The sequence below is a fragment of the Mustela putorius genome, unplaced genomic scaffold (assembly GCF_011764305.1).
Source record: "Mustela putorius furo isolate JIRA1106 unplaced genomic scaffold, ASM1176430v1.1 tig00003899_pilon_pilon_pilon, whole genome shotgun sequence".
NCBI lineage: Eukaryota > Metazoa > Chordata > Mammalia > Carnivora > Mustelidae > Mustela > Mustela putorius.
The window spans coordinates 4,657,142-4,676,079 of record NW_025422048.1 but is presented as its reverse complement, the minus strand read 5'-3'; the positions used below and the strand labels follow the sequence as shown (position 1 = coordinate 4,676,079).

Below are 18,938 nucleotides of genomic sequence, written 5' to 3'. Positions count from 1 at the left end.
CTTGACCTGAGACTCTTGGTTCCATAGTGGTCCATAAAGCAGGTGGCAAGATGGGGTTCTAGATAGGGGATTACTCTTCACTTGCCCCTCTGGTAATGAGGACCCATCCTGGAGGACAAGTGGCGTGCAGGCAGCCCCTGGCACAAGGATAGAGTCCAGTTGCTGGGACCTTCACACTCGGAGTTTTCACTGGGCTGGCAGGTGGAGAGTAATTTCCTGGCAGATGAGAAGACCCAGGTATGTGGAACGTGTGAAGATGGCAGCTCTGAGGACGATGGGAATGGATGGAGGGGACTTCCCAGCATGGATGGCTCACAAGGAGACGAGAAGCTTAGGGTGATGAACAAGCTGAAGAAGAAGAGACAGCCCCAGAAGCTCATTGGTAGCTTACAAAGTAGCCCCTACCTCACACAGGGGGCAAAGGTCAAACTCAGGGTTTGCTAGGAATGGCTGAACTTCAAAGATGGTTGAACATTCAACTGAGACAGGTCTGTCATGTCAATCTCAAAAGCCCACCTGGGAAAACCTGCATCCCTGACACAAAGAACAGGGACAGCTATGGGAAGACCCCAGAAGAGCCAGACTCCACAGATATCTCAAGCTTCTGAGTCTGTGATAGTGGCCTACCCCTTCCCCTAACGAGCTAGTACATCTACCACACCACTGAGGAGGCAAAAAACTACACAAATCTTTCCCCACAGGTGCCCTCCATCCAAGGCAGGGTGACCAGCCACCTTGATCTGCTCTAGAACTTGCAGTGTTACAACCAGGAGAGTTCCAGGAAAACCAGGAAGAGATAGGCAGCCTACTGCCAGGCCCCCAACCAGAGTGAAGTCACCTTCCCAGGCAGGGCAGAAAGGGACTACCCATCCCCCTTCCCCCCACCAGAACTGCAGTAGAGGTCCTGGGATGGTGCCGAGTGGCCAGAACCCAGGGTCTCATGACCCATGAACTGGTGGAGGTGGAGGCCTTCCTGGGGGCATAGACAACTCACCAAGATACTGCCTAAAATGGAGATGCATAAGAGCAAGAACAGATGGCAAGAAGCTGAGATCAGCCACCCCAATAAACAAGTCATGATCCCTTAGTCCAGCTGCTGCCCCTGAGCCAGTTTCGAGACCTGGAACTGAGCTAGGGAAACGGAAGGACTCCATGCAAATTTGCTTTTTGCTCCTTTTCCTGCTTCTGTTCTTACTATGACCTGCGTCCCCCCTTCACACATCTCATAATGCAAATAGTGTATGTCCTCCATGTAAAGGACAAGGAATTAAGGATTGTTCCAAATCGGTAACATCTAAGGAAAGCCCAGGTAAGAATGACCAGTCAAAGCCATCACAGGCCAATTCCAGACCACCAGTGCTAGATATCTTGACGCCAAGCCCCAGGCTCTGAGGAATAACACCTGGACCCTCGCCTTTGTTCTAACCATTCCTGGATGCCTGAGGGGACATGTACGCCAGACCACCATCCTCAATAAAAACCCCAGACCCCAAATAGACAAGGCTCCCACCTTTCCTTTCAGTGTCTCCCAGATGTGCCCTTTCTCTAGGTCTTCAATAAACTTTGCTTTCACCTCCTGCTGGCTGGCATTTGATTTCTATTCTGCATGCAGCCAGAGGACCCTCTGGGTCCTCAGACATTGCCTGGTGGCATCGGAACCATGGACTAGGGAAGTGGCCAGGTCCCCAGGTGGAAAGACACCACAGCACCATGGCAGGTAGACACTGGGATGACCCCCAGCTCTTCCCAAAGGGACATCACGCACTGGGTGAATGAATGCTGGGAAACAGGATAACCACAGTTTAATGGTGTTGGGCACAGTGTCCAAGATGACATGGATATGAGAGATTCAATAAACTCTGTCTCCAAATCAGACAGCTTCAGGAGGACCCCCTGTGCCAGAGTTTCTGAGCAGAGGATGTCACTGGGTCCAAGGTATGCTAGACTATCCCTGAGCATTTGTCAATTGGTCTTGAGCAGGGAGAGTCTAGAATCCAATATCCTCCAGGATGAGGTACAGAGCTTAATGAAATGTCTTCTGAGGAATCTTCCAGAACATCGAAGAATACTTAATGATACATGAAAAACTATACTACAAAATGGTAATATAGCATGAACTCAACTGAGAAAAGAAAAAACACACAGGGAAAAAACTAGGGAAGCACACCCAAATGTAGAAACTTCTTGCCTCCAGGTAATGCCAAAGAACTCAGAAGCAATGGAAACATGGAAGGGATTATCTCTCTCCCCCAATTAAAGTTGATATAGTAAGTTGTAATGGAAATGCAAGGGTGGGGGATGCCAAGAGCCTACAGGGCTCCCAAGGTCCCAACTCTGTTCTGTCACATTCTGTTAGGCACCAGGCCTACAAGTGCCAGCCGAGTAGCCCACCCGTGTCTGCAGGCTCCCTGTGGTGCAGCTTCTCCCCATGCACTACGAGTGTCGCTTAAACAAAACCAGAAATGAGTGTAGTTCTCAGGTTGGACCACTTGATCTGGGCCATGTTGAGAGAGGGACAGAACCAACCAGAGCTGCCCAGGGGACAGAGGAAGGCAGGGCTAGGGGAGTGTGCATCTTGGAAACGGGCCAGATGAAGATCTGGAGGTAAAATAGGAGTGCTGGAGCCAGAGAAATGAGGCTTGCTGTCCTTCCCCAGCCACACAGCTGCCCTAGGGCTTCTCCTGTGTGAATCCAGGGTGCAGAACTAAAGTTAAGCAGTAACAGAGTGCATTCCAGAGACAAGAAACAGCCCTTTCTCATGGGCAGTGTGCTGGATGCCAGGGCACCTCCTCTTGAGGACTGCTCCTCAGGGCAGGGCTGGGGGTGGATGGCAGCCTCCAGTGGGAGGGGCCCGAGGGCACCCCTTGATCTTTGCTGTCACTTACAATTCAGTCTGTGCAAATAAGGAGTTGAAAGCAGGCCTGCAAAGAGAGGAGGAAACCAGTCCCAGAGGTAGGAGAAAGAATCTGAGACACAAACAACTAAGGTAGAATTAGGATCCACACTTCAAAAAGAGCTCCCACTTTCACTCTTGGTCATGAGTTTCAGCCTCATGTTGGGTGTAGAGCTGGCTTTAAAAATTAAAAAAAAAAAAAGGAGCTCCCACATCTCAGGACAAAAACGACAAGCAACCCAATAGAAAGATGGAGAAAAGGTACTTCAGAGAGGAGGAACCAGACCTGCCAAGAAGTGAGGGAAACCAGGGATTTGGGTCAAGCTGGTCCCAGACCAGTGGTGCTGCAAAACTCATGGCAGGAACAAACTGGAGCCTCTCTGGGCTTCAAAGTCAAAGAAACACATGGGGTGGGGAGGTGGTAGCATTCTCTACCACACAATCTGCACCTGCTGGCAAGTGAAAGAACGGGCAACACATTCAGGGAAGGAGAGAAGGGGAGGCAGTGCATAGGGATTGCACTGAGCAGAGAGGATTGGCTAGGCAGGGGGACATCTGGGCCAAGGAGGATGGCAGAGTGAGAGTGAGGAGCACCGAGAGGAACAGTGGCAGCCAGTTCCTAAGGGCCAGCTGCAGCCAGGGACCTGGTGGATAGAGGGCCCTGGAGAAAAGGATGAGAAACTGCAAAGGCGAGTGCTCAGATCTGCGCAGGGACAGGGAGCACTGCCCTGAGCAGGTGCCATGGGCTCAGAAGAGACAGTGTCCTGGGGACATGGGTGCTGCAAAAAGCAAGGGTGAAAATGGCAAGGACTTTCTAAAGGGAACACACAATGTATTATGGGGAGAGAATCATGGCCTGGAGAAGACAGTTTCTGCAGCCCTGAGGCCTAAAGTCCATGAAGACCCCCTCGGGCCCTCATCTCAGGGTGAGCACTCCTGTTTCTTCCAGATTCCACAAAGAGAAGGTGCAGCTCACTGGAAGACAAAGCAGTCTTCTGTGTGTGACTACCACGTCTCGGGCACCTGGGTTACAGAAAGAAGGAACACACAGTCCTTGCCTGTGAGGAGCTTGGTGCCCCTGAGGGGGCCACAGACTCCTTGAGAGCAGTTAGAGCACTGCGAGGTGAGAGCCAGTGCAGGGAGGTAGGAAGAAAGATACCTGATACTCCCAGAACTGGCAGAGAAGAGTGCCTGATGCTTATGTGCCACTGGATAGGGGATGCTAAAGTTATGTCTGGAAGGAGGATAGGAGTTGCCAAGGGGAAGAGGAGTTGGACATTCCAGGGGGCAGGGAATCTTGGTAGAGTATGTGCGCTCAGGACAGAGGGACTCCACAGCACAATGACCCAGAGTGTTGGGCCTATAAAGACCAAGAGAGCTGGTGCCACTGGAAGGCCCTCCCGGGGCCCTGAGGTCATGGGGTGTAAATAGGAAAGGTCTCACCAGTGTTTTCAGTACGGGGTTGATGAGGACAGATGTGCAGCTAAAAATGTGATCTCAGCTGCTGGCAAGTGGAGGACCCACTGGCGAAGGAAAGACAGGAGGCATCCAGGCCAGTGGGGAAACTCGGGAAAAAGCCACCAGACCCAGACCATAGGCCTGAATTCAGGAGGTAGCAGTGGGGGCAGGAAGAGAATTTATCCTGATCAGACATGTGGGAGGCAGGGACAGGAACTTGGTCACCAAGCAAATGCGGAAGCAGGGTGAGGGTAAGGGGACCCCAGGAGCAAAGCTCACTGACTCTGAAGTATGTCCAGCCCCTGACTGAGAGGTAAAGGACAGGAAACAGAAGTTGGCTTTGTCTGGCCACGTCAGGTCCGACGGGCAGCAGGAAACAGAGGAGGCATTTCTCTTCTCACCTGCAAAAAACGTTCATCTAAAGACCGTCCCTCAGGACCCCGCTGACCACCCCAGGGTGGCTTGGAAGGAGAGCCCGCCCAGGGCCTTCAGAGTCCAGGTGCAGGACTCAACCTACAGGCGCCGTCCTCTCCCGCCTCCGTGTTCTCCGGGGTCCATTCTGAGGGTCACCTGAGGTCGCTGAGGAACCTGGGGCTGCCACTTTGTTGCCTACCCAGGCGGTGCCACCCAGACGCCTAAGTCCCCAGAGGCAGAAGGGAACTGCCTGGCCTCCACCACTGAGACGCCCTTGCCCCGCCCCCGAGCCCTTCCCTGGGTTCCCCACCCCACTTCTGCCAGCTCCGCCCCGGCTAGCACCACCCCGGCTCCGCCTCCCAACCGCTCCGCCAGCCAGTCCTTCCCCAGCACGCCACGGCTACGCCCCCCAACCACCCAACCAGTCCCGCCCCGGCTCCGCCCCGGCTCCGCCTCCCAACCGCTCCGCCAGTCCTTCCCCAGCACGCCACGGCTACGCCCCCCAGCCACCCAAACAGTCCCGCCCAGCCCCGCCCCGGCTTCGCCCCGGCTCCGCCTCCCAACCGCTCCTCCAGTACCGCCCCAGCACCCCCCTCGCCCCCCACCCGCTTCTCTTCCCAACCACCCCATCAGCACCCCCCACCCCCGCCTCCGCCCTGGCCACGCCCACCAGTCACACCCACCAGTCCTGACCCGCTCCGCCCCGGCCACGCCTCCCAGCCACCCCACCAGTCCTGATCTGCTCCGCCCCGTCCACGCCTCTGAACCGCTCCACCAGTCTCGCCCCGCTCCGTCCCGCCCCGGCCCCACCTCCTAACCAGCCCACCAGTCCCGATCTGCGCAGACCCGGCTCTGCCCCCAACGACCCCACCAGTCCCGCCCAGCTCCGTCCCGTCCACGCCTCCCAACCGCTCCACCAGTCCTGCCCCAGCACCGCCCCGGCAACGCCTCCCAACCACCGCACCAGTCCTGACCTGCTCTGCCCCGGCCACGCCTCCCAACCGCTCCACCAGTCCAGCCCGCTCCGCCCCGCCCCTACCTCCCAAACACCCCACCAGTCCCGCCCAGCCCGCCCCGGCTCCGCCTTCCACCTGTCCACCCAGCATTTCCCCAACCCCGCCTCGCTCCCCTGCAGCTCCTCCTCCCAGCTATACCACCAGTCCACCCAGCTCCTCCCCAGCTCGCCTAGCTCCTCCCCCAGTACCTGCGGTCAGGGGTCCCCAGGCCCGCCACACTCCACCCTAGCCCTGCCCCAGCTCCTCCTCCCAGCGATCCCGCAACTGGCGCTACCCCTCCCCAGCCCCAGCCTGCTCCTCGAAGCTACCCACCAGCCCTGCCCCGCTCGTCCCCAACTCCTCCTCCCAGCTTTCTCCGACACCGCTCTGCTCCGCCGGAACCCCGCCCGGCCCCTCCACAGCTCCTCCTCGCAGGTTTCGCCCATCCCCAGACCCCTTTGGCCGCTCCTTCACAAACCTGTCCGCCAGTCCCTCCCTGCCCCTTCCCAGCTCACCCGCTCGACCGCAGCTCTTCCTCCGCGCGGTCCACCAGCCACGCCCCCCCCCACTCCTCCCCCCTTTCGCCTTTCCGGGGTCCCCCTCCCTGCCCTACAACTCCGCAGGTCCTCACCCACAGTGGTCCCCCAACTCCTCCCAAGGCTCCACGTCCAATTCCACCTCCCCAACGTAATCCCGCTGCACCCCAGCTCAGCCTTCCCACTTTCCTCAGCTCCACCCGCCCCTCTCCAGCTCCTCCACTCAGCTCCGCCCCGCTACTCCCCAGGTCTCCATCCCCGGTGGTCCCCCAGCTTCTCCTCTGCCGCCTCCCCACGCTCCGCTTCCCCAGCGCTCCCCAGACCCCCCCCCCGGCACCTCCGCTGGCTACCCGTCCTCAGGCCCACCCTACTCTTCGCACAGCTCCTCCTCCGCCAAATCCCCCCCAAGCTCAGTTCTAGCTCCCCCCCAGCTCTTTCTCACAGCCGGAGCCCACTCTTCTTGCAGGGGCGCCCCAGCTACTCCCCGAAAACCTGCCTCACAGCTCCTCCCCCCAACTCCTTCCCACAGGCCGCCCGCCCGAAACCCTCCCCCAGCCCCGCCTCCCGTAGCCCCGCCCCCGCGGGCCCGTCCCCAGAGCGCCCGCCCCGCCCCTTCTCGCCGCGCGCCCCCCATTTCTTTTCTCACTTCCGGTTCCGCTCCAGCCGTCGGCGCCTACCTCCCCACCGAGCGGGAGCGTGCCCGGCGAGTCGCGGCGCGGTGAGTCCAAAAACCCGTCTCCTAGCGGCCGGGGCGGGCGCGGCTCTGTGCGTGCGCACGTGAGTGCGTGTGTACGTAACGGCTTGGCTGCGGGCCTCCGCGCTTGCGCACGGGCCTACTCGGCCCCTCCGTGTGCGTACGTGGGTTCGAGCCTGCGCACACACGCCGCAGAGAAGGGGCGCCGGCACCTGAGCGAGCCTGTCAGGTGAGGGGCCGCCGGCGCCTGAGCGAGCCTGTCCGCGGTCCCCGGGGCCGGGCCGCTCCGATGGCCTCAGGGGGGCCGCGGCGATGGCCCGAGAGCCACGATGCGGGCGGAGCACTCTGTCCTCCCTCCCCGGCCAGCGTCGTCTCGCCGGCGCGTGGGCGCCGGTGGTCCTGGCGCTGGTAGCGTCGGTGGGTCCCTCGGAAGCGGCCGATCCCGCCCAGTGGCCGCAGCCGGGCCAGCCGAGGGTGCCCGCGCCTCCGTGCCCGGGCCCGCCCGCCGGCAAGGGGGCCGGGAAGCCGGTGCCGCTGAGGCCTGCTCGGCCCTCCGCGGGACGGGACCTCTGGGCTGGGGTTTCCCGGGCCGGGGCGGGCGGGTCTGGGAGCATGCACAGAGCTGCCCAGGCCACCCTTCCCTGTCCCCTCCTCCCGCCACTGTCACAACGCCCGCCATCCTTCGAAGTGCCCGGAGCAGCGACGGGCCTGTGCGCGTGGAAGCAGGAGCATGCCCTCCCTCACTGTGTCCCTCCCTGCGTCCCCTGGGCCCTGGGCTGTGACCTACCTGAGGTCCCCCGGCTGTGCAGCTGTGCGGTGTTCAGCTGGTTGCCTGTGGCACTCCTCCCGCAGGGGCCGACTCAGGATTTTATGGAGGGGAACGGGATTGTGGGGTCCCCAGATCTTTCCCCTGAGACAGTGGGAGGTGGGGGGGTCATCTGTCTCCTGTCGGATAAGGGGTCTGCTAGGCTGGAAGGACACGATCCGCTTCCAGGAGAGGATCTTCTCTGCTGCTGCTGGCTGGGGCGTCAACGTGATGAGCAGAACCAAACCTTGAGGGAGGTGTTTCCCATGCCGGGGGCCCTCCTGAGTCCCAGGGGTCCCCCAACGCTGCTGAGCAGAAAACCTGTTCTGGCACATCCGCCAACGTTGTCCTTTTCTACCTAATGACTTTGTCTTCTCCCCGCCACCCACCCCAGTCCTTGTGCAGGTGACGAAGCCCAGACGAGTGGAACAGCGTTTCCTGCTCAGACCACGAAGCAGGTACTCTGCGGGGTGGGGCAGGAGGGCACCCTTACAGTTCCATCCCTCGAGGGGCTCCGTCCACACTGGTCCGTCCTCCTTGTGGTTTTGTGGCCCCGATGACAAAAGGGTTGGCCAAGAAACTGAATGGCAGACACGAGGCAAACCCGCAGTCCGGTTATCGACCCTCGTAGAAGAAAGAGAAAGGGCCAGGCCACAGGGGGACATCCAGCCTCCCTCGTGACTGATCCGGACCCAATGAACAGGGCGACCCTCTGTCACCCGTCGGGTTGGCCGGACTGGAACAGGGTAACGATGCTCAGGGCCGGCAGTGGAGGAGGGAGGACGGGGAACCCTTGCCCGTGGTTGGCGGGGCGTACACAGGGGAGGGAGCCTTTGGGGAAGGTGATCTGCCGGCCTGTACATCAGCATCTCAGGTGCGCATGCCGTGACCCCGGCCGCCTTCTAAACAGGTCCTCTGCCCGCGAGCGTCTGTTGTGACGTCCTCTGTAGTGGCAGAAAGTATGCAGCAGCCTGGGAGTCTCCATCAGTAAGGGAAGAGTCAGCAGATGGAGGGACAGCCCACAACGGGAGGCCACACAGGCAGTGCAAAAGATGACAGATGACGATGTCCAGGCATGGAGGAACATGCCGGACGTGCCCCGGGTGGAGAAAGCACTGTGCGCCCTGCGGAGATGTCCGGGACGGAGCTTACTCCTACCTCTGAATTAGTTTGCCACGGTGGTGGGAGCAGACTCCCACAGACTGGGTGGCTTAAAGAGCAGAAAGGAATGGTCTCCCGTTTCTGGGAGCTGGAAGTCTGAGCTCTAGGCGTCAGCTATATTCACCTCTTCCGAGAGCCGGGGGAGCACATGTTCCGTCCCTCCCCCGCAGCTTCTGTTGGTTTCCTGGCCATCTGTGGCCTCCCCTAGCTGGTGGATCGCTGCCTGCCTCTTCACATGCCTGTCCCTGAACTTCACCCTTTTACAAGGACACCAGTCATCCTGGGTGAGGGTCTGCCGAGCTGAGCTCATTTGAACTCAAAGGGTCTGTAAAGACCTTTTCTTTCTACGGAAGGTTACTGGAAGGTTACGTTCTGAGGGACTGGGGATTGAGGCTTCGGACCTGCGAATTGGGCTGGGCGGGGACGTGATGCAACCGATAAGGAGATAAGGACGGATAAAGGCCCTGAGGGAGGGATGCTCTGGGCCTGCGCCCCGGATGGAAGGAAGGCCTTGGTGGCTGCAGGGTGGTGAGTAGAGGGGAGAAGGGAGCAGATAGCAGGGGGTGGGGGTGAAGATCACGTGGGGCCTTGAGGCCCGGGTGACAGGTGTGGATCTGTCCTGGATGGGACAGGCGGCCCCTCGGAGGTTCTGTCAGGGGAGTGACAGGATGGATCACTCCTGTACCAGAACCGCTCTGGCCACGGTGCAGACGCTAGCGTGCTGCGCGCCCACGGCGAGTCCGAGGATGATCGGGAGACCCGCCCGAGAGGGCAGCGGGACCTGGGGAGACTTGGACTAGGATGGTGGCCGTGGCGACGATGGAGAGGGGTCAGGCTCTGAGGAGGTTGGGGGAGCGGCGCCCGGGTGATGTGAGGGCCCGGGGCAGGAAGGGGAGCCCGGGCAGCTGCTGGGTCGGGGGACTGGAACGACGCATTGATGGTGAAACCCCTTGCAGAGGGGGAACGGAAGTGGATTTGAGGGCGGGCGGTGGTTGGGGACCTGAGGCTGCTGGCTCTGGAAGGTGGAGACGAAGCGGGAGTGGCCCGTGCGGAGGGGGACGGAGCGGGCGAGCCTGCAGTGTGCCAGTCTGAGAAGAAGGGAGGGAGGGGTGGTTAAGGGCACCGGGCTGTCGGGCCGCGACTTAGATGAGGACAGAAAGAGGGCACGAGGCGGGTCCCTGGTGCCTGGGGTGGCCCGTGTGTTCCTGGAACGTGGGGGGTGGCACACGGCGAAGGGGCAGAGGCTGCGAGTGTAGACTAGCGTCCTGGGGACCTCTGCCGTGTGGAGATTCGAAGGCCTCAGGAGGCGGAGGCCTGTGTGGGCTGAGGAGGGGGCGGGTTGGGGGGAGTCTTTGTCCTTGTGGTGGGGGCCACACAGGTGTGGCAAACCCAGGGGCCTCCCCATGTGTGCTCTCCTGGGGCTCAGTGGCCTCTGTGGTGGCACTGACCACATGCTGTCCTGGCCCTGCCTGTGTCTAGCCGTCTCCGCCCTCCTGCGCGAGCTCGCCAGGGACTCCGTCTGATGGACAGGTCGTCGTGAGCCCCGGCCCCTTCCTTTGGGCCCGTCAGCTGACCGTGTAGTGGTAGAAGGAAGGAGCCAAGGCTCTCTGCTCCCCCACCAGGTGGGCGGGGTCTCAGGGTGACCCGTGGGACGCTGGGGAGAGGTCTTGCCCGCGTCATGAGCGGGGAGCGCCGGGCGTGAGGCTCCTTGACGTGCGTGGTTCCGTGTTTCCGCAGGCCAGGTGAGGCCCCGGAGCTGGAGCTGTAGGGAGATGAAGTTCGGCTGCCTCTCCTTCCGGCAGCCTTATGCGGGTTTTGTCTTAAATGGGGTCAAGACCGTGGAGACGCGTTGGCGGCCTCTGCTGAGCGGCCACCGGAACCGCACCATCGCCATCCACATTGCCCACAGGGACTGGGAAGACGGGGCTTGGAGGAAGCTGCTGGCCGAGAGGCTTGGCATGAGCCCCGCTCAGATTCAGGCCTTGCTTCGGGAAGGGGAGAAGTATGGCCGCGGAGTGATAGCAGGCAAGTGACCGGAGTCCAGAGGCTGCTGGGACATCTCCGAGGGCTGCCCCCCAGCGTCTGGCTCCGGGTTGGGTGGCTTGTTTTCTTTAGAACTGCTGGGTGCCTGGGCCGTGGTTTCTTTAAGCAACACACCCTTCAGAGGGACAGCCGGGGACCCTGGGCTCGGGGGCTGGGGGGTCGCCGGGGACCCACCACCTCGGGGGAAGCCTGCATCCACTCTGGGCCTCGGTTCCGTTCTTGATCTTGGAGGCAGGGACAGGTTCCCAGACTCCACATGGCATTTGCCTGCGGGCGTATATGTGTACACCCCTGTATTTGTGCTCGAGCACGTGTGTCTGTGTGTGCACGCACATACACGTGGCAGAGACCCTGGGAGGCGGTTTGGGGTAGCCTCCAGACTCAGGCTGTTGCCTGGCTTTGCGGGCGATGCCCCGCCCCCATGGTCCCTGCATCCTGGATAAGTTCCCTGGAGGGGTCGGGTCCCACGGCTGCACCTGCCACCTGCCGAAGTGCTTGGGGACCTGACGGACTCTTCCTCCTGGCGTCGGGAGCCCTTCTGATCTCTGCCTGCTGCCCTAAGCAGGTTGGGCAGGGACCTGCCCGATAGTTGGGTGTGGTCATTGAGGACAAGGCCCTCCACTTCCTTTCTCTCCCTCCCTCGGCCTCACCCAGAATTCCCTGAACAGAGTCTGGCCATGTTGCAAATGCTCCATCAGAGGGGCCCAGCATATCCCGTGTCCCCTCGGTGAGACTCCCTTAGTCTCTGGTGCTTGGAGCGATCGATAGCTGTGTTCTGCAACAGGGGGGCCTCGGTTTCGGGAGGAAAAACCACCGTGTGCTTCTCTTTGCGCATAGGGCTTATTGACGTTGGGGAAACTTTGCTGTGCCCAGAAGACTTAGCTCCGGAGGAGGTCGTGGAACTGGAAAAGCAAGCTGTCCTGAGCGGCCTGAAGCAGAAGTACCTCACTGTGCTTTCGAACCCCAGGTGGTTGCTGGAGCCCATCCCCAGGAAAGGCGGAAAGGACATCTTCCAGGTAGACATCCCAGAGCACCTGATCCCCTCGGGGCGGGAGGCCTGAGGAGAGGGCAGGCTTAGGGAGGAGCGCTGCGTCCTGCCCCGGGAGCTGAGCGTCAGTCGGCGACAGCAGCGTGGTCTGGCTTGGCCCCGCTGCGGAGGCCGCTATGGCTGCGTGCTGTTCGTGGACCCCGATCTCCGCACTCCCGTGCGGGGACAGCTCAGCCGGACTTTCCTTTGGGAGCTGCCCCTCTGGGCTCCTCGACAGCCTCAAGGACCCTGACCTTCAGGAGAAAGGGCAAGCTGCCATAAAGGCCTTTGCACCTCAACTAATTTGGATTGTACCAAGAAATCGGTTTTAAGAGAACTAGTTAGTGGCTCCCCCCTTCTCGTTTCTGGTCAAAAGTCAGCGAGGGCTTGAACAGCATCCAGGGACTGTTGTGGAAGGCAGGCCCAGGAGTGGCCAGCCACGTCAGCCCCCTTCACGGTGACAAGGACATCGGACTGAGAAACAAAGCACCCGCCTGTCCTCTCAGATGACTGTTGCTCTGTTGTAAAAGCGACCCTTGGCCCAGGAAGTATGCGTGTTCCGCACATGGCACGGCTACGTCGTGTGCAAGCGGACCCTAAATACAGCCCTGATGGGAAAGTGATTGAGTGGTGGTGGTTCTTTTGTGGCGAACCTTTTGTTGTTGCTTTTTGTGTTCCCTGCAGAGTTTCTAGTAGGTGTTCTCTCTGGGGATGCCGGGCCACCCTTGCCCCCCTCCGGCCATTGACTGGAAAGGTCTGTCTCTTCTGAGCTAGCCTAACGGCATCCCTTGTCCCTGCTCTGAGGTGGGCCTCTTTGGAAGGCCTCTGGCACTCGCGCTCGGCTGCTGATCAGAAACTTGCCGGCATCACGAGGGGACCCATGAGGAAAGGCCCTCCTGTTTCAGACTACATGAATGCTGTAAGGGGACACCACCAAGGTCAGGGGTGAGGCCTGCTGTCTTCTCCTGACCGGCCTGCAAGGCTCTGGGCCAGATCTTCCTGGGCCTTCCTCAACACTCGTGGCCAGCTCCTGGGCTGTGTGTGTGATAGTGCTGCTGCTTCAGAGAAAAGGGGACCCACCGGCACCAAAACCTGTCCCGGGCCAGGATTCCTAGCCTCCCCAGGGTGATCCGATGAGGCGTGTGTAGTATCACAAGTTGAAAAGAACACAGACTCGCCGTTGTCGTTTGATTGTTTATTTACTCCTGCCGAGTTTTGCTTTTCTTTATTAAAGCCAAAAACAGATTCACGGTTATACAGTAGTGATTTTTACTTGTCACCAGTGGCCTGTGAGCTTAAGGACCTGGATTGTCCTTGAAATGTTCACAGAGGGCACACCTGTAATCTGAGGAGCCCTCCTCCTCCTCGTTCTCGTTCTCACTGGGGACCTCGTCTGGGGACATGACTGAAAGGGCAGCCAGCAGGATGGAATAGCAGGTGTTGTACAGCGACATCACTGACCCGTAATCTGGGTAGGGTGCGGGGGCGGTGGGCAGCTCCCCTGCGCCCTCCCTTCCGGTGGTAGTGGGGGGCGCAACTGTGTCATTCCTGGAGGTGCCCTCCCCACACGGGCCGCCCTGCTCCCCGGAGGCAGGATTCTCCGTGTCATACCCCGCCGCACTGCTCAGGGACCAGATACCAGAGAAGGTAAAGGACCCGGTGCCACTGGGTCCCGGAACATTTGGGCCTTCTTTGGGGGCTGCCTTGTCCTCCTTGGTGGATTCCTTGTGATGGATTCGTGGGGACCGTCTTGTAGGTACCACGGGCTTCTTTCTCTTTGACGGTGTTGTGCCGCTCCCTGGCCACCCGGTGACAGTTCTCAGATTACTTTTTCTCTGAATATTCTCCAGCAGCCCTGGCCTGTCTCGCTGAAAGCTGGAGTTGCGGTAGAGCTGAAATGAGATTCATCATTTTAGACATTCTGGAAGGAAAGAGCCGTGTCCCCTGCTGCCCCCGCCGTCGCCACCACCACCACGGCCACGGCTGTCCCTACTGCCATCACTGCCCCCACCCCGACCACCGCGAGCATCGCCGCAACCACCGCCCCCACCACTGCCACCACCACTCTCGCCCCTTCTACCCCCACCACCACCACTGTCCCCACCACCACCACCATCGCTGCCGCCACTGCCACCCCCACTCGCGCCCCATCTAATCCCCCCCCCCCACCACCACCACAGCTACTCCCTGCCCTCACCCAGCCCAGGGCAGTCTTAATGGTCCAGTTCTACTAGGGAGAAAAGCAGCTGCCTGTGAGCTTCACTATGCCCTAGACCCTGAGCTCACGAACGACCCAGAGTGCATAGGTTAAGGTGTTCACATACCTGTGTGACGTTCCCTGGCCTCTGTTTAGGCATAGAGAAATACATTAATTGAAATATTAATAAGAAATGAAACCCTTTCATGAGATTGTTCATCTGGGTCTACTAGGAAAGTGTCAGGACAGAAAACATGGGAAACCAAGAACTTTCTACTTTACCATCATTTTCCTGTTCCCTGGGGCACGAACCGAAGGGTTGTTTGGGCGTATTTTGCTGAACCCGTACAGGTTCATTAGGCGGATGAACCCCTTCAAGCTGTCAGTTTCAAAGATTCTCTCTGGGCCCCTGCGGTGGAGAATCTCCCTCTGGAAAAGGTCTTCATCGATGATCACAGTGTCGCCGTCGTCATTCCAGCACACGGACGTGAAGGTGGTGTCCTCCACGATCCTCCAGAGCCTTCTTGGGAAGGAGAGCCCGAAAATGTTTTCTCCCACGTTGTAGGCACCGCGGTTTGGGGCCGGTGGCGGTGGGTTGTCTTGGGGGCCTGGATCTCGGCTCACGGCTGGACCCTCGCGCCTCTCCAAATTCTGGGAATCCAAGTTGAGGTGCAGGGAGGAACTCGACGGGACCTCTCCTGCCGACTCCCCATCACCGGGAGGAGCCAGCATGACTTGGTATATGTCGTCGTTACTCTGACTAGCCATGGAGCTAGTCTAGATCAAGAGCATTTTCACCCTGAGGCCGTCTTGCTAGACTCTTGAGTCAGAAATGCCTCCAGCCAAGACAGGATGCCCAATATATACTGTTCACAAAATTCTAGAATTGCGTAGTGGGGCAACCGGGTGCCCGGGTCATCGCCCTCTTTATCTGTCATGTGATGTCACAAAGGTGGCTCCGAGCTGGTCTGGAGAGGGAACCCTGGCCAAGTGTGGGGGCGGGACGGGTACAGGCCCCCAGCTTCTCTCTTTTCTACGAGTATACAGAAGCATGGTTTGAGTTCTCCAGAAAGGCTCCTGGCTACAGCCAGGCACACTGTTTGCCGGGGCCAGGCGCTGGATGGGTAGAGAAGCCATGATTCCAGGTCCACTCCCACTCCCCGAGGACGGGGGGAGACCTGTTGTTGGCCTCTCGGCTTAGCTCAAGGGCCAGGCCCTGGTTAGTCCTGGCTTGACTACCACCAAATCTGTCCCAGTCAGATGGGCCCTTGGGGGACTGTATCTCTCAGAAGACGGCAGTCCCTAGCGGTCTAGCTGGCCTGGTCTCAGTTGGTAGCCCCCCTCTTCTGCCTGCCCCCCCCCCCGCAATTCCCGCTTTGGTCTCTTCCATCTGCTTCTGTTGGTTAGTTGGTCCTGCTCAGATGCGCCTGAGCAAAGAGTCCTTTTTTCTCACCCCTGGATCCAGTGTTGCCAGAGTAGGGCTGAGCTCGGCAGGGCGAGCGCGTCCCTCTTGTTCCTCAAGCTCCGCGTCACCCGCAGCGCCTCAGACACACTGGTACCCACAGCACCAGTGCTGTCTGTGAACGGCCACTGCCTCCACCCTGCTTGAGGGTGTCTTGTCGAGCTCTGCTTGTCCCCAGACCTCGTCCCTCTCCAGATCATGATGGGATTGTCCCTTGTTCCCATTTGTTCCCTGTAGAAACTCTCCCACGTTGGGGACACTTGTGTTCGCCCGTGGCAGAGCTCCTAGCACAGACAGGTGGACGCAGCCTCCCTGGAGGCCGCCTCGAAGGCCCAATCGCTTTTCCTCAGCAGAGTGCTGGGGCTCGAGCTCTCCCGGATTTCTGGCCTCCCGCTTCCCAGCTAGATCTCCTTTGGCACTTCCCCCTTTTGATGACTTGACTTTGGGGTTCAGCGTACATTCTGTTCAGTTTGAAACGAAGCATTTCACGGGCCCACTCCCCATGCCAGGCCTGCTCCCCTTGCCCCGAGCCCGCCCCCACCCGACCCCGGCGTTCCTCTCCTACCTCGTCGTTACCCGGACGACCGAGCCACCGAGTGATGGTGTTGGCGCGCTGGGGTTGCTTGTCAAAGGGCCTGCTCTAAACAGCCTCCCTCCCAAGGAAAATTTCGAGACTTGTTTAGCTAGGCGTGACCAGAGGAAGCCAATACACACTATCTGAAAACAGAGGAGAGTCTGGGTGTGGGGTGGGGACCAAACCTAAATGGAAGGTCCTCTTCACCACAGACGAGAGGAGGGGACGGTCGCTCGGGGCATTTTGTGTTCTCTAGCCCCCGGGACAGCTCTGTTCTTAGTCTTCACTCTGGTGCCATGCTGCCCCCTCCTTTGTTCCTGCTCCAGGGCGGCGGCCTCCAGAAGGCCTTCCTCCGGGGCCTGGGCGCCCTTAGGGCCCCTCTCCTGGGGCTCCCATGGCCAGGCCAGCTCCCACACAGTCCCCAGTTGAGGAGCTCCCGTCTCCCCATCCAGACAAGGAAGGAGGTCCTGGAAGACAGCAGTGACCATCATGTGAACCTGGTTCCCAAAAGTTCTGTGTTCCCCCCCAGCAGCAGCTGGAAAAAAGCTGTGCCTTTTTAAGAGGGCAGGAGGAGCCCTCGGGGAGGACACCTGCCTCACAGTGGCCGTGCCCATCACTCCCTGGTGTCCGGGGGCCGTTTACTCTGGACCACAGTCCCTCGGGAAGGTGTCGGGAAAGGCCCAGCCGAGGCCGTGGAAGGTGGAGTCAAGCCCAGCTTTCACCTGAGGAAGAGGAGCCGGTCCCTTCTGCCTGCCCTGAAGCCACGAAGCCACCGGTCCCCGGTGGGGACAAGCAGCAAAGGAAGCTGTCTGCTCTGGTGCTGTCACATTTCTGTCCTCGTCCAAGGCTCAGGGGACACTGGGAAGCATATCCACGGGGCCATGGTGTAAAACATGCCTTTCTAAAGGACCCACACGTTGGGGCGCCTGGGTGGCTCAGTGGGTTTAAGCCCTCTGCCTTCGGCTCAGGTCATGATCTCGGGGTTCCAGGATCGAGCCCCGCATCGGGCTCTCTGCTCAGCAAGGAGTCTGCTTACCCCTGTGTCTCTGCCTGCCTCTGTGCCTACTTGTGATCTCTCTCTGTGTCAAATAAATAAATAAAATATTTAAAAAAAAAAAAAAAAAAAAAAAGGACCCACGTCCAAGCTTGGTTTCCCAGCCGTCCTCCCTTGCTGTATACACGGGGGCCCGGACTCTCCCCCAAAAAGATTTCCACTGGCTTCCTTTTCTGCAGTATCAGACTCCTCTCCCTCAAGGACCTTCTCCCACTGGGACTCGTGGTGTTTAAGTCACTCCACTGGTCTCTCTCTGCTGTGAACTCTGATGCCTGGAAACAAAACCCATCTCCCAATGCTTCCTGGAGCCTCTGGACAGGGAGGCCCGTGTGGGAGGGAGAGGCAGCCTGCGGAGAGACAGACTTGTAGAGACTGGAAAAGCAGGGTTCAGGCTGTGTTCCCGAAATGAGCCAAACAGGTCCTTTGGTGCACGGGTCCCTAGGCAGTGGATTTCACCAGAGCGGACTGCAATTTGCTCCTGAGCTCCTGGGAGATCCCAGGTCTCAAAACCTTAGCAGCCGCTGTGGATCCAAGATGAGGTGCAGGGTTTCTAGCTGTCAGCTAGGGGGTCTCTAAGGATGGCGAAGCAAAAAAGGCCTCTGCTCGAGCCATGCCTTGACTTGGCACAGGAAAGCCACTGACTCTGTCAGACCCGGGACTCACAAAGCCTCGCGGGCTGGCTGGAACGCCGAGCCGAACCTGAACGCGTGCACGGGGGGCGGCCCTGTGCAGCCTCCGCGTCAGCTGTGCTGAGAGGACAGCAAGCTAAGCGCCAGGGACAGATCTTGAGCGCTGGGGATCCTTGCACATGTGGGACAGCCCTCTGCGAGGCCCAGATCTGTCCAAGTATCTTGGGTGCGGTCGCAGACCGTGAGGGTCCCTCCCAGATGTTCAGGATAGAGGCCCGTTCTCTCCTGCAACCGAGGCATTGCTGCCTGTGGGCGCGGCATCCCGGACACAGACCAGTGAGTGCCCTCCTAACTCGGGAGGCCTCCACACGCGCCTGCCCTGATCCAACACAGCCCACTCTGCCTTGGCCTCATCGGCAGGCCTAGCCGGGCTGCTTGCAGTCTGCGACAAACGCTGCTTGCCCGAGTCCCTCCCGCTTCCCCCAGCTGTACCCACCAGGCCGTGAGGGTGTTCGGTCAGCCTTCCCGGGAAAGGCTTTGCTCTTTCCTCTCCCCCTCACGGGAGAAAGCGATGTACACCCCCTGGCCAAAGCCGTCGGAAATTCAGCACGTCATCCCCACCACCACCCCCTCGACAGTGACGAGTCTTTCTGGTTCCCTTCTATGACGGTGCTGGTTTGTGAAAATGCTTTTGTGTACCCGCCACACAGGAGCCTCCAGACAAAAAGGCCTGGGAGAGAAGAGGGGGTGAGGGAAACAACGCAGTTTTGATCGCTGAACGACACACTGATTTGCATATCAGGAAGAAAGGCAAGCCCCACACCCAGGACATGTGGGGCGGAGGTAGGGCTCTGTGATCCTGGGGTTCCAGAAGTGCTCCGTGCTCCTGGAAGCCTTGTGCCCTCCCGAGAGATGCTCCTGTGCTGCCCCCAGAGCTGCCACAGGGCGCACAGTTTTCAAACCCACCTCGGAGCCTGGGAGCAGACAGACAGCAGT

At 59.7% G+C, this 18,938-nt stretch overlaps 2 protein-coding genes across 7 annotated transcripts; one reads left to right on the top strand and one right to left on the bottom strand.

The window, feature by feature from the left end:
- The first annotated feature begins 6,934 nt into the window (after positions 1–6,934).
- On the top strand, positions 6,935–12,649 carry EOLA1 (endothelium and lymphocyte associated ASCH domain 1). Of its 6 annotated transcripts, none has more exons than XM_045068088.1 (5): positions 6,935–7,014; positions 8,190–8,253; positions 10,436–10,578; positions 10,694–10,981; positions 11,837–12,649. In XM_045068088.1, exons 4-5 carry the CDS (start codon positions 10,729–10,731, stop codon positions 12,058–12,060), a joined length of 477 nt encoding a protein of 158 aa, XP_044924023.1. In that variant the 5' UTR covers positions 6,935–7,014; positions 8,190–8,253; positions 10,436–10,578; positions 10,694–10,728; the 3' UTR covers positions 12,061–12,649. The 6 variants fall into 6 exon arrangements, with proteins under 6 accessions (XP_044924023.1, XP_044924026.1, XP_044924022.1 ...); XM_045068087.1 differs by lacking the exon at positions 6,935–7,014 and adding an exon at positions 7,171–7,219; XM_045068089.1 differs by lacking the exon at positions 6,935–7,014 and adding an exon at positions 7,226–7,407.
- A 672-nt stretch (positions 12,650–13,321) lies between these two features.
- LOC123388470 (heat shock transcription factor, X-linked member 3-like) lies at positions 13,322–15,535 on the bottom strand. The gene is made up of 2 exons (XM_045068085.1): positions 14,506–15,535; positions 13,322–13,918 (listed from the first exon to the last, which is right to left on the bottom strand). The coding sequence occupies exons 1-2, from the start codon at positions 14,989–14,991 to the stop codon at positions 13,322–13,324; spliced, it is 1,083 nt and encodes a 360-aa protein (XP_044924020.1). The 5' UTR covers positions 14,992–15,535.
- Between the last annotated feature and the right edge of the window lie 3,403 nt (positions 15,536–18,938).